Source organism: Syngnathus acus, chromosome 24 (genome assembly GCF_901709675.1).
Source record: "Syngnathus acus chromosome 24, fSynAcu1.2, whole genome shotgun sequence".
Lineage (NCBI taxonomy): Eukaryota > Metazoa > Chordata > Actinopteri > Syngnathiformes > Syngnathidae > Syngnathus > Syngnathus acus.
Window position 1 is genome coordinate 6,828,701 of NC_051108.1, and position 13,878 is coordinate 6,842,578.

The 13,878-nt window shown below is 45.5% G+C and overlaps 1 protein-coding gene and 1 long non-coding RNA gene across 5 annotated transcripts in view; both read right to left on the reverse strand.

The window, feature by feature from the left end:
* syne1a (spectrin repeat containing, nuclear envelope 1a) overlaps window positions 1–13,137 on the reverse strand; it is a 67,743-nt gene extending 54,606 nt beyond the window's left edge. For 2 of the 4 annotated variants that reach the window (XM_037245238.1, XM_037245237.1), the window contains exons 1-24: window positions 12,993–13,137; window positions 11,392–11,453; window positions 7,949–8,044; window positions 7,471–7,554; window positions 6,321–6,341; window positions 6,032–6,124; window positions 5,768–5,949; window positions 5,511–5,707; window positions 4,951–5,072; window positions 4,708–4,764; window positions 3,992–4,099; window positions 3,549–3,686; window positions 3,334–3,483; window positions 3,156–3,268; window positions 2,918–3,086; window positions 2,742–2,838; window positions 2,084–2,289; window positions 1,574–1,738; window positions 1,294–1,446; window positions 1,050–1,193; window positions 799–969; window positions 565–723; window positions 313–465; window positions 18–152 (exon numbers count right to left, since the gene is read on the reverse strand). In XM_037245238.1, the coding sequence (XP_037101133.1) occupies window positions 18–152; window positions 313–465; window positions 565–723; window positions 799–969; window positions 1,050–1,193; window positions 1,294–1,446; window positions 1,574–1,738; window positions 2,084–2,289; window positions 2,742–2,838; window positions 2,918–3,086; window positions 3,156–3,268; window positions 3,334–3,483; window positions 3,549–3,686; window positions 3,992–4,099; window positions 4,708–4,764; window positions 4,951–5,072; window positions 5,511–5,707; window positions 5,768–5,949; window positions 6,032–6,124; window positions 6,321–6,341; window positions 7,471–7,554; window positions 7,949–8,044; window positions 11,392–11,453; window positions 12,993–13,122 (3,105 nt within the window). In that variant the 5' untranslated portion in view covers window positions 13,123–13,137. The remainder of the gene's footprint in view (window positions 1–17; window positions 153–312; window positions 466–564; window positions 724–798; window positions 970–1,049; window positions 1,194–1,293; window positions 1,447–1,573; window positions 1,739–2,083; window positions 2,290–2,741; window positions 2,839–2,917; window positions 3,087–3,155; window positions 3,269–3,333; window positions 3,484–3,548; window positions 3,687–3,991; window positions 4,100–4,707; window positions 4,765–4,950; window positions 5,073–5,510; window positions 5,708–5,767; window positions 5,950–6,031; window positions 6,125–6,320; window positions 6,342–7,470; window positions 7,555–7,948; window positions 8,045–11,391; window positions 11,454–12,992) is intronic. The other 2 variants (XM_037245240.1, XM_037245241.1) reach the window with 1 other exon arrangement.
* LOC119118353 overlaps window positions 1–13,878 on the reverse strand; it is a 439,862-nt gene that overhangs the window by 238,508 nt on the left and 187,476 nt on the right. The gene's annotated exons all lie outside the window — the stretch shown is intronic.

Below are 13,878 nucleotides of genomic sequence, written 5' to 3' on the forward strand. Positions count from 1 at the left end.
CACTTCTTAATAATGACCTTCCAGTGTTTGTGTAGTCTGCGGACTGTTTCTTGCAGCCCCCGTTGCTCCTCTTCTGGTAGGATGTCAGTGAGTTCGTCACACGCCTTCAGGAAGACGCTCAGCACGTGCTGGTCCAGTTGACAGAAAACATCCTACATGACAAAAGGGAAAAAGCCAAAGTTGACGACGATGTAGCGGTGATGTCAAGGCATCGTCTCAAAGTATTTCCCAAGCGTCCAATCGGATCGCTCTGATGTCACTGCTAGGCTGGGGACAGATTTCATACAATGAAATTTTTGGATGTGATCTCACCGTGTGCTTCTTCAGTAATTCCTCGGCGTCCCCCGACTCTCCCAAGCAGTCCTGAGCTCTCTTCAGCACTGCCTCCAAATCCTGTCTGGACTCCTCAAACCTCCTCCTCAAACAATTGTTGGCTTCTTCCCGCCTCCTCCACTCTGCGATCTCCTTCAGTAGAGCGTGAGAGAATTTTTTTTTTAATTAACGTCTTGTCTTGTATGCACTCTCAGCTGTATTAAAACGTGTACACTCATTTCAAATTCAAACCTGCGCCGAGCCTTGGACTTCAGCCAATTTCTTCTTCAGCAAACCGGTCTCTAAGTTTTGAAGCACCTTGCTGTTGGAGAGTGCCCTCTGCACCGTGTTGTGGTTCCTCTCGATCACCGCCAGACAGCGTTTGCAACTCTGCTGCTGGTTCAAAAAGTCCTGAGGACATTTCGTCCGACAACGCGTTACGATTCCTCGCGCATCTTTGGTGTTGAACTTTATCGTCACACGAACCTGCCACTTGTGGCCGAGCAGTGTCGGGCTGGGCGTGTGTGGGTCGGCGGCACTAATGCGACGGGCGCGCTCCAGGGCTTGATAGAAGACAGACATTTGTTTCTCCATTTCCTCCAGCAACGGCAGAAGGGCGTGGCATTCCTTCACTAAGGCGGGGCAGCGCTCTCTCACCTTGAAACAAAGCTTTAATCTATTAAAAACTGCTCAACTGAATTATTGCAACTCCTAAAATCAATTTTCCATACACCTACTAGACTCAAGCGACTCTTAGCGGTCGTCATGGTAGCGATGACCCCGGCGGCCTCGTCGTGCGGTGCGTCTTTGGCGAGGAGCTGAGCGCTGCGGCCGGCCAGCTTGTACTGCGTCTCCATGGCGACAAGCTTTTGCTTGGTATTCTGAAATGAGAGGTTCAGGAGTAAGGGGTTGACATTCACCATGGTAGAGATATAATAATAATATTTGTCGATATAATTTATCAGAACGCAAAATTCTCACCTCCACGTCTTGCAAAAAGGCTCGGACACCGAGGAAAGACACTTGTACTGGAGCGCTGAGCCTGTCTTCTGCTGTATCCAAAAGTTCTGTCAAAGTCGACATTGCCTTTAAATGGTCTTTTCGCCATTTTTCCAATCCGTCAACTTGGTCGTGCTACAGAAAAAAAGACAAGACATGAAATTAGAACTTGTACAGCATTTTCTAGACGCTTCTACTCAGTTGCCCATCAGACTTGAATTGTCAATCATTTCAGCTTCCAGGGTTTTTTTTTTTTGGTTACCTGCTTGACTTTAAGGAAAAGCTCCCTCCATCGTCCATTCAGAAGTAGGAGCTGCTGCTTGAGCTCAAACGACACGGTCTCGTCACACGTCTCGATAAGAAAATTCCCCGCGTCGTTCATGGCGGCGTGCTGATCCATCCAGTGGCTGTGATTCCTGAAGAACTCCTGCAAGGGAAAGCGGGGAGAGATGAAGAGACAAGCAGAGGCGATTAGAGAAACAAAGAGAGCTGGTTAAAAAAAAAAAAGAAAAGCTTACGGCTTAGCAAAAGAAGTAGACATGCAAATTAAGAGGAAACAAAGACGGCAGACGAGTGGAAAGATGACAGCTCGTCAAAAAATGAGACAAAGTCTTGGATTTAATTGAAGAATCAATAATAGTAATTAGCTGACTAATCCAAAATGTGTCATCCGCGTTGTCAAGCCAAAGCGATAAATTAAATATCCTCAGCGCGTCAATGAGTTCATTTCATACCTGCTGCTCCGAAATTGGACGAAGGAGACTCGTCATACCTGCTTTGTGTTTTCCGGCTGTCTTAGGGCTCCCTCGGCGTCCTCCAGCCAAGCTTGGAAAGAGGCCACCGTGGAAATGTAGCGATCCCAGTTGGACAGCACCTCCTCCAGCATGCTCCTCACGCTGCGCACTTCCATGGACAGGCTCCTCCACTGGGCCGCCACATCCCGCACATGCCGGGAGACCCCCGTCTCTCCTTCATCAGCTAGAGGCGGGCGAGTTTAAAGTTGAAGTCAATATTATTATAAACCAAATTGCCTAATTGTGACAAGGCCTTGGCTGGAGACAACACATTGAAGCCTTTCTCTCTCAAACTGACTTGTTCAGCTCTCGCATGGCCTCCAGCTAGACACAAACCCTTAAAACGCAATCACGAAACTAACACGCTCGCTCAGTTTTTTGGCGCCCGGAGATGTGCAGAAATGGAGCAGCCTCCCCAAACTAGCAAATGAGAGTAGTATTCCCCACTGAGCGGGTGGTGGAAGCTCATTTAGAGATTTTGCCTGCAGACGTGGAAGCAGATCGCTGAGATTCTTGTAGCCATGTTGACGACGATGTGGGGCGGCTGTGATATTGTACGTTTTCATTTCGTTCCATCATAATTAAAACCAAAAATGAAAACACACAAATGCACTACAAACGATTTGCTTTGTTCACCTGAGCTGTCAGCGCTGATGTAAACCTCCGCAGCTCTTTTCAATGACTGGTATAACGTCTTGTAACTTTCAAAAAAATACTGCTTCTCCACAAAAACCTAGTGGAGACAGAAACAATAATAGTTTGTAAATTTTCTAGCAAAACGGGATGGATGAAATGATCTCGTTGGGGCTTACGACATAATCGCGTAGCATCTGTTCCACAGATTCTTGTCGGCCGTATTTGACGATCCAGGATTTGAGCTTCGATTCCGCCTGCGTGAGAAAAGCCTCCATGCGCTGTTTGTGCTTCAGGAATTCCATCTGAGCCAGCTGGATGTTGCAAGATGTGGAGATGAAATTCAACCTAGGAGAAAAAAAAATGGTAAATTGAAATTGCTTACATGCAATATTAAGGTAACCTTTTCATCCGAACCTCTCGGCCATGTCTTGCAGCTGCTCAGGTGGCACAGAGACGCCATCGATACTTCTGTCCTTATGGATCCTTTGGAAGACCTGCTGATGACCCTCAAGGTTCTTCAACACCTCCTGTGAAGTCAATCAACACAATTAAAACAACTACCGTGAGTCATTTGCGTGTTGTGTCGGTCAACCTCGCGTCGTTCCAAGGCTTTGCCGACGGCTGCCCCGTCGCTGATTTCGACATTTTGTCGCAGGGCTCCTTCGGTGTGGTGCAGCCAGGCTCCGAGCGCGTCCAAAGGAGCGGGAAGGGACGTGTCCAGCACCAGATGCCAGTCCAGGAGCTAAAATGCAAACAGATAAATAGCATGTGATTAATTGTGCATGATTTTCATGTGTTTTTCCTCACCCTGTTGGAGATCCTTTCCCAAGCTTGTTTGACCAGAGCCTGATCTACTGTCAACATTCCGTCCTTCTGCGTGGATTTTAAGGAATCTTCCATATGCTTCCTCCGCATCTCCAGCTGCACGCGAAGACTCTTGAATAACTACACAAAATAAATATGGATGTTTGTTTGCATGCATTTTACTTGACTTTATTGTTTTTATTTTCATTTTACTTTGCTCGATCAGAAAATTATAATGCACAGTGAAGGGTGCGGTGAAAATGAAACTTATGCCTCGACTTGGCGGAATAAGCCAGACAGACTGAAAAAATGACGGGGCTGTCGTCTGATCCCCTCACTGTAATGCCAAAGCAGATTAAGCTAATAATGGGAGTGTCTGTGGCCAGTGCGCCCACTCCAAACCACACACACGCACACACACACACACACAAAGTGTACGCTCTGACCTGATACCGCAGAGCGAGATTGGCCTCAGTCTCCTGGGCGTGTAGCGCGTCTTTCTCCAGCTGCTCCAGCCACATTTTAAACTCCCTCAGGCTCTTTCGTTGCTCTCTCTACAGGAGGTTGACGGGGGGTGAAAGATGAAGGAGAATATGGATATGGAAATTGCCGCAAAATGGGAGAAATGAAAAGCAGACAAAGACAACCGAGGTATAGGCGGGGGGGGGGGATTGATGAGAGGACGGAGGCGGGAAAGAATGAAAGTGTTAAAAGTGCGTTACTAATCCTGTGTGGTTCTCTGTTGGACAAAATGTCAAAAGAGGCTACTTTGTCTCAGATCCCCTACCGGGATTTCAAGTCGCCATGACGATAATACGGTCGATTCAGCTTTCTCATTTTTTCCTGTGGGAAGCCAGTGTCGAATTTAATGACATCTTAATCCTAAATTAATTCTAACATCTTTATTTTGTCCAACATTTTACTTTGTGATTGCTCGTATGGAAACAAAACCTCCCCTCCAAAAAAAAAAAAAAAAAAACCATGCCAATGCCAGAGGCTTCCATTGCCATGCTAATGGAACCAAGTGGGAACATGAACACAAAAGCTAATATGACATCTTTTCATTCTGGAATCAGAGCTGGGGAAAACCCGCAGGCCTGACATCAGATAAGATAGCGTCTGGGAGTGGGAGGGATAAATGATGACATCCACGTCCTCCTACCTCCAGCATTTCCTCGATATCGCGAGGAGCAACGAGGCCATGCTGCGGGATAGACGCCTGCGTGACAAGCAACGAGACAAGGACAGCTGTCACCATGCCAGCCAGACACCAAGCAGGGAGCAAATGGTTGTTCTATATTTAGCCTTGAAATGGCAAACGTCACCACCGATGTGTTACGCTGACATTTGGCGGGAAAGACAAGGCGTGTGAAGAGAAAATGACCTCACTGTGACAGCTGTTTACCTCCTCATCTTCATCTGCCGCTGGTCCCTCTGAGGCACCGCGCTCTCCGTCAGGATGGCGCTTCAGGAACTGGGCCACGTACGTCATGATGGATTTCTCGTCCGGCTTGTCTACGTCCACGTCTGACAAAATGAGGTCCGCGGAGCGTAATCAGACATCAAGCAGATATGAAATCAACCTTCAGCGCTACGGAGCCAAATCGTCTTTGGACTATTTTCCGCTGTGGTGAATGCCGCGGACCTTAATTACGCTGATGTCAGGCTTGATTTGTCAGCGTTTATTCTGGAAATCTGGCATGAGGGGGCACAGATGGTTGGGCAGCATGAACGCTAATGTGATGTTCAAGCTGACACACATCATTTGACTCTTTAGTTTACTTAACAATTGGTTTTGCATTGACTCACTCATGCGGGGAGGAAAAGTAAAAAGGTGACAGGTTAACAATTTAATTCTAATTTAATAAGGGCTTGGAGATGCAGCGATTTCAGCGATCAAGTCGGAAGAATCTGTTAGATCGTATTTTGAGGGATCAAGGAAATATCGAAGGAAACGTGACGTACCCTCAGGGTCAAGAAGTTGTGCGATGCCTAACTGCGTTTCGGCTAACAGAAAAGCTTCTCGCAGATTTTCTCGGTTGGAGTGTCTTCTTGAGTGCTCCATGTCTACTAGATTGGGCCGAAGGGCGTGGATGATGGCAAGGAAGGCTAAGCCACTTCGCCAACTGGGACCAAAGTCTTTCACTTCGATTCCCAGACGCCTAGGAATGAGAATTTATTAGATTGGGGTTTTAACAATACTTTTTTTGCAGACTACGCACTTGGTGGCTGTCTGTTGGACCCATCTGAGGAGGGCCTTTCTAACGCCGCCGTGTACGGGTGGCAGAGGCTTCTTCTTGACGGGGGGGCTGGCGTTCTCGCTTCCGCTAGCCGAGCCGTTCAGTGAGGAGGAGCTGTCTGACGGAGCTTGGATTAGTGGGAGACTGCAGGTCAGCTCCTCGATCTGCAGTGGGTGAGGAGAAAAAAAAATCACAACAGGTCGATTTCATTTTGTATTTCCTTCATTTGCAAAATGGATTGAATACCTGGAAATAGAGGATGATAGTCCACACCAAACCCAAGACGATCGACGGTCGACCGTCTACGATATCTGTCGAGTTGATGTTCACCAGTTTGATCTGCATAAAAAAAAAAAAAAAAAAAATATTGTAATGGGCATTCAGACTGCATTCTGATTACTTGGCAAAATCTCACAGCATGGACACATTTATAAACACTGGGAGATGGAACAGGAGGGAAATGTTGGGTTGATAAACTTAGTTAGGTAATCCTTAGCTAGCTAAGAAAGCACATACAAACAAAGACGGTACTGACCGGTGATCCCCTGTAGGCAGACTAGAAGGCAGAAAAAGAAACGGAAAAAATGGCTCTCAAGATGTGTTTGATGAAAGACGGACGCCTTGTAGAGCGTGTGATGATACATTTTCTATATCCTCACACAGAGCATTACAGAGGCGAGGCAACACAACAGGTAATAAGCGACACTTCAAGTGGGGGAACACGGAGGGTCGGGTCATGTGAGGGCAATCTCGGGTGCTAGAAGGGGGTCAGTGTGGTGATCCTGATAAGAAAAGCACAAGTTCATAATGGAAACCACAGCAGGTTATTTGGCCGGCATTGGGATTTAGTCGAAAAAAATATATATCTTCATAAGATTTATTTATAAATAATACTTTCACATAAATATTAAAACAAAAATCTTGTGAGAACAGGCATGAGATTATATTATTTAGGCTGAACATAAATACAGTCTAGACATACATTGGATTTCCACGCAGTGTGTGTTTACATTTAATTTGAAACGTTGGATTTCTACACACACACAAACACACAAACAGACACACACGCAAGGAGACTGCTGACGTCTGATCTCCGAGTTTGCAGATTACTGGTGTAGGATTTATGGTTTAACCCTGTCACACTCGAGGAAGAGGGGAAATCAATGTCTTCGCAGAAGCTTGCATGGCTTTATTTAGATAGCCGAGGACGGACGAGACGGCAGGGGAGGCGGGGGGAAGCCTTGAATTTGTGTGACTGATCTCACTGAAGACGCAGTTTACTGAAGCGGTTTGTAATTAGTTTATGTAATTGGGCGCATGACGCCGGCAAGCTGATTGGCGTGTTGGACGAGAGGGAGAAACGTCTAGTAGCAGGTGGGTCTAGAACTTCTGCCTCACAATAGTCAGGGATTCACCACATAGTTTTTTTTTAAAAATATATTTATTTTATTTATTCATTTGTTAATTTATTCATTTATTTATTTATTTGTTTTTTGTAGCAGAGTCAACATGAACACGTCTGACTGAATCGATTTCAGCAGGTGCAGCTACAGAGAAAGCGGCGAGGTAAGAAGTTAAAGGTCAAGCTTGTTTTCCACGTTTGCACCCACGAGGCTGTTAGTAAAAAAAAAAAAAAAGAACAACAAGAGGAACAGCTAAGATAAAAAGAAGAGCCCATCTCCTACCTTCCTACCCTGGAGGAAGTTGAGAGCGGTGCCGATGTTTGCAACCCAGTGGATTCGCTTTAGCTTCCTGCCCTGCTCACATGGCTACAGGGAAAAACAAGGGGGGGGTTCAAAGACACAGACCGAGACAAATGCAAAAAACAAAGACATTCTCTAGCATTGTAGCAAAACATTGTAGTAAAAGCATTCATTCGGTTCCAGTCCGATCCAAACTGCACACTGATCAATAGAACACACATCACTTCCACCTGAGGCAATATTGACATAAGTAAGCACCAAAAGCTATTTGGTGCGGGTGTTTTGACCAAACTCTTCTGTGTCCTTGTAAATCTGCCGTTTTTCATTCACTCGAACATCCTAGTAAGAGCAAATCAATGCTCATTTCCACGTGGAAGCGGACAATGCTTCACGTTCACATGCGCTTCATTAGATTAGATTAACACGCACTCGCACAAGTCGATGCATTCCAAGGCCTCACCAATTTTTGGCCAGAGAGCACCTCCAGCAAGGCGAGCAGCTTCACGCCGTCCTTGATATCCTCAAACAGATCCGTCACGACTAGAGGCGGAATACGCTGTCAAAAAGAACAGAACATAAATTTAGATTTCAAATACCCTTGTTTTTATACGATTACAGTTATCAACATTTTTGAGAATAAAAAATGTTGCTGTTTTTTTATAGTAGGACGTATGTAAGCCAAAGTCAAGGGAAAAAACTGGATAGACTTCAGTTCCTAAAGTCTTTTTATAAAGTCCATCAAACTCTGAATAAAAGCATCTTTGGGGGGCTAATATCCTGGCTGAGTGGTAAAAAGTCCAACTGCCACATTAGACGACATTAATTTCAATAGGAAATCCTCCTACGGATGTACTTGGAACCCCAAAAGCGTTTTTTTTTTCCTCCCCCCAATGTAGCGTATGTGTGTGATAAGTGGAGTCAGTGAGGGGCTCAGCAAGGCTCTGAGTGGGGTCTTCAAATCCTAAAATATGCTGATGATGTCAAACCGGATCCCCCTTCTCATTGACTCTCTCGCTAACCTTTCAGACTAGAGAGGCGTGGAAAAAAAAATCCACATATCTCTAGTTTTTCGCCGACGCCACATCAAGGATTTCTTTTAGAGTGCAGTCACATGGGGGGGGGGGCAGAATAGCTCACCATTCACAGGGAGATTAGCGGTGTGTGTGTGTGTGTGTGTGTGTGCGTGTGTGTGTGTTGGTGTGTGTGTGTGTGTACCCATCAAGTGGATGTGCAAGAGAGGCATAATTGCGCAGAAAAAGAGTGGCAGCGAGACAGATGAGAGAGGACGGAGTGAAACAAAAAAATCCACACCCCCAAGCCTCACAAAAAATTAATTAGTTCAACACAGTTAAGGCTTTTCTTCTAATGTCATTTCACGCCTTTGCTTATTAAAATACACAGAAAAAAAAACCGCACGGGTGCCTCCACACAAGAAGAAAGGGTGAAATCAACCCGTGGGGTAATTGAAGTTAAATTTACCTTTTGGGGCTTGATGATCCCGAGGCTAATGAGGGTATTTGGGGATAATTACAAAAATAAGAAAGTAATATCCATTTCCTCTGCTGAGCTACATGACCAAGACCACCCCAAAAAAATAAATCAAGGGTCTTAATGAGCTAATTACACATGAGTGTCTGGTGCCGTAATTGATTGTGTGCGGAGGGACTCGGGGACGGCGGCTTCTTGTTTGAGTCCCCTGAAACGCTCCACTCGAGACGATTCTCAAGAATCAACAGTGTGGAGGAAACAAGAAAAAGCTTTTCCAAAGTCATCCAACGTCCCATTGTTCCTTTCATAACATATTTGGCATGTGAATATGGATCAATTTTTTTTTTCTCCACTGAGATGAGATGACTGCAGGTCTTAAAGAATTGGCTGCATGTATGCATCATTACGATGATTTGGGCCTGAATCTGAGGGCCACCCTGTGGGGATGCACACTTCTGCCAAGGCCAATTTTAATAGCTTCTTGGACCAGGTAGTTGTTTTTGATTTTTTCTTTTTTTGCATAATTTTGCTTCACAAAAGGGAATTTCCAGCATCACCCAAACACAGACAAAAAATAGCACAAATAGTACTTAATAGAGCTCCATGTTTGGGAGGCTAATGAAAAAACTTTCCCAATCACTTGGCTGTGTAACCCGAGAGAAGACTCAGTGTGACTGAAGCTGTTTAGCGAAGAAACGCCTCAGCGACGACGCAACCTCTGCTGCTGACATTGGCCACTCGCTAATTAAGCTTTAACCGTCTCGGAGGGGATTTGCCAGAACGCAAAGTTGGGAGCACGTTCGATGGATTGCACCCCCCCCCCCACACACACACACACACACCACCACCATCACTCCAGCGCCATGCGGGGGGGCTTCCTGATACTACACTTGTCTGAATATTATTAAAATGATGCCTAGAGATACAATTTTCATTTGCTCCGGGACCACACTCAACTAAAAACACAAATGATATTACTCAGTTAATAGAAATGATTAACATACATATTATATATAATATATATAAATATATATATTGTAGCATTATTCACTCCAGATTTCATACTTTGCTCTCACGTGTACTTAGTAATGTGACTTAACTTAATCCGGTGAACTGCTAAGTATAATAAGACTCATTAATCATCTTTGTGAATTTGCCGTTCTCACACGCTGAGATATCTTTTGTTATACCTGTGGAGTTTAAGGGAAAAAAAAAAAGTGAAGGGGGGGGGGGGGGGGTAGTTGGTAAAAAGCCTCCCGGAAATCCCAGTAGCCTCGGCACCCCCCTCAAAGCCATGTCTCAACTCACCTAACGATTAATCACACAGCTTTAGGCGGTGAATTAAAAGACGGTGATAACTGGTAGTGGCCTAATCATCTGCATAGCCAAGGGCGTGATCTATCCCTCGGAGAGCCGAGTTCAACCAACTGTTAAAGCTCCTCTGTCTATCTCAAATCCTCTAACAACTTAATGGCGTCTCCAGGAACTTTCTGAGTTTTTTTTTGTCTCCCCATTAGAAGACCTTCATTCACCTTCTCTTGCTGCTCATCAGGGTGTTTTTTTTTCTTTCTATGACATTTCACCTGACTACTCAGTATAGCCACGGTACCGCCGGTGCAATCAACCCGATGGAACTTGGATTGATGGCAGCCACGATATTAGGTACACTCAGCGTTTTGCTTCCAATCTACTCAAGAATATCCTAACACTTGACAAAATAAATAAACCATGTGTTTACCTTATGTGTCATTAAAAATTCAAGCACTTCCTATATACTATTTGGCTGTGGATAATTTTCCGCCGGCGTGATCCCGAAGCGTGAGATTTCATATTACGTCAAGGTTTATTCCCCGCAGGGCGCTTTTCAAATGAATTTTCTGCATCACGCCGCCACGGCTCAAGGTCTCCACAGCTGTCTGAGTCCAATAGGAAGGAATACTTCATTGTGTTTGTCAGAGTATTTGTCTGAGCTTATTAAGCTAAAAAAAAAAATCTTATCCGGAAGCATTGAAATTGGTAAGGAGTGTCAGTAGGTTATCAATTCTTAAATGACAAATGTTAGCTAGCAGGAACAAAGACGTCGACTGTGTTAATTGCTGTAATGTGAAAGTGGTAATTAGAGTGGAAAGCTTTCCTTGCAGCTAATTGAGAGTGAGAGAAAGAAAACAATAAGAGGTACCACACACCACTGTGTGTGTGTGTGTCTCGGTTTGTGTGTGTGTGCGTTGGCTTAGCTGCCTGGTCCCATGACCGGCTCAGCAATGTGTTTTGAAAATGGAGCAAATGTCAACGCAGGCAAAGCACTGAAAAGAATGGCAAGTTGGATTGAAAAGAAGGACGCGGGTGTGTTTGTTTGTGTGTGTGGGGGGGGACGGGGGGGGACAACAATGCAGTGGCAATCAAACCCAATCTTACCTTTGCCAAGTGGGAATTGATCCATTTGGTGAATGTCCTTTTCTGCACAGACTCCTGCTCGTCTGTAAATCAGAGGCAAAATTGTCGATTAGAAACAAAGAAGGAGAATGAAGTTTGACTTGCCGGCACGTGTGGCGACGCAATATCCTTGGAATCTCATCAGCGAAAGAGGACCGGGAGTTCCTCCACTTTAATGAATACGCTGACAATTTGATTAAACTCAAGTTGGTTAGTGGGTCACTGAGTATGGCGGGCATTCAGGTGTGTGTGTGTGCGTGTGGCTTTTCATTCATAAATGATAATGCAGATGGGCACGTTTCAACGAGCCAGTGAGCAGCTCCCTCCTGGATGAATTTCTCTCTTGACCTGATCAAATATTGATACGCGGTAATATCGGGAGGGGAAATGAGAATAATGTCAGCCACCTTAAAGAAAGAACACGCGTGACGGAAGGAAAATTGGCGCCCGCGTGTGTGGCGCAGTCAGTGGGGACGAGGTGACTTTGAGCTCCCGCTGGCATCCGTTCAATATGTATAAAAGGCAAGCTCAGCAAACGAGCCCGCAAGCGGCATTTCAACACACTTGATTAGCTTCTTGGGCTGCATGGCTCTGTATCGTTAGTCCAATCAACGGCGGCCCGGCTCTTATCTTAATGAAATATCATTGAGGTCTGTGCTTTGTTGTCCTGGCGGCTGCGGTTGCTGTGGTAACAAAGCCACAAATTGGAGGAAGTGAAGGTACAAACTCACGTTGTACACAAATAAATCGATACATATTAGAGGCTTTTTTTTTAATGAGTTGAAATACCGTGAGCGCATTCAGCCTTATTTATTTGGCTTTTTTTAGTCTCTTCTATAAATGGAACACTTTTCCCAAATAGACTATTATTCGGTTAAAAAATAAATTACGTGGTTTTTTCTTTTAATTGGGTGGGTGAGGGAACCGATTAGTTGCATTTCCATTCATTTCAGTGAAAAGATGATTCGTGATACGAACCTGGTCATGGACCGACAGCACCACTGTACTATGACATAATTGTATCACTTGTGCAACATTCAAAATGTTACTTAAAACAGCCTGGACCAGCTTTTTTTCCCCCCATAGGTCCATTATGAGAATTACGAGTTTTGCATGTTAAATAGTGCACGTTTAGGTGTGCGGTGCCTTGCTTAAGGGCACCACCAACACTGCAGACTGGCATCCCTCCAACGGCTCCTCCTAATTAACATCTGAGTCGCTCACAGTGGCTCTCCAACCTGCCATCTCTTAAGACTTTACAGATGGAGCTCCTGCTGTACATCCCCTTTAAATATATGGGAAGCCACCCCACAGCTGAACAAATATCTTCCCCACGGGGGAAGACTTAAGACTCACATGAAACCACAAACACTCAGAGAGTTCCAAAAGTATTTGGACAGTAGTGATTTCTGGGGGGGGGGTTATTTTGCCACCAACTTCATAAAGAAATTGTGACTAGACTTCCCACAAATTAAAATCCAGCATTATTATGGAGGAATATTCTGTAACGAGTACACGGTACACTGCAGTGGCACACACACACACACACACACACACATGCTGAGAGCGGCTTACACACTCACCACGGAGGTAGAGGTAGAAGCCAGTCACGAGGTTGAAGGGTAACTTCTTTTTGGAGGCGGTGTCGCCCTCCCCTCGTCTTGCCATGTCGTACTGTGGACTGCGCCGCTCGTGGCATAGTCGGGAGGACATCCTCCCCCCAAAATCAAGGGGGGACTACAATTTGCCCTTGCTGCTAACTCTTCCAGGAGCTCCTTAGAAAGTGTTTCTTTGAGACTGATTCTTAATGTCCTCTTGTCGTGCTTTTTCCTTCCTGCCGAGCAGCTCAAGAGAGTCGAAAAAGTGTGCGTATTTGTGCAGTGCAGTACCGGCTTGCCTCAGCATCAATCTTTCACTCTCAACACCTCAGCCCCTCCCTCCTCACTTCACACTGGTGGTACCAAGTGCGCCCTTCCCTCCACTGCACGGCCAATCACAAGGCGTGATGTCACGGCTGCATTTCAGGGCACCGCTGAGCTGGTTGGGATGGGCACACACACATACACACACACGTCGCTCACAATGGGAGCAAAAGTGCAGGAATTCCCCCGCAACACGCCGCCGTCTTCATCTACGCAGACGGCGAGCACAGCTCCCGGCAGGCTGGCAGCTTTCTTGTGCACACAGCCTGCAGGGGAGCGCGCGAGCACCGGGACGCTTCTGCCGTCTGATCTTCCGCTCAAGTCTGTTCAGAGACTGTCGGCTTTCATCCGTTCCTCACATGCGGTGTTTTTACTGGAGAGACCGGGCTAAGCAGAAACAAAACAGCCACTTACAACAACAAAAGGATACTGAATGAGCCTAATTCAAGATTTATAGGCAGAATATGCCTATTAAGTTGTCTTTTTGGCTTTATAAGGAGTGTAACATATGTAAGAAGAATAAATACAGGCAGTTAAACAGTCACCT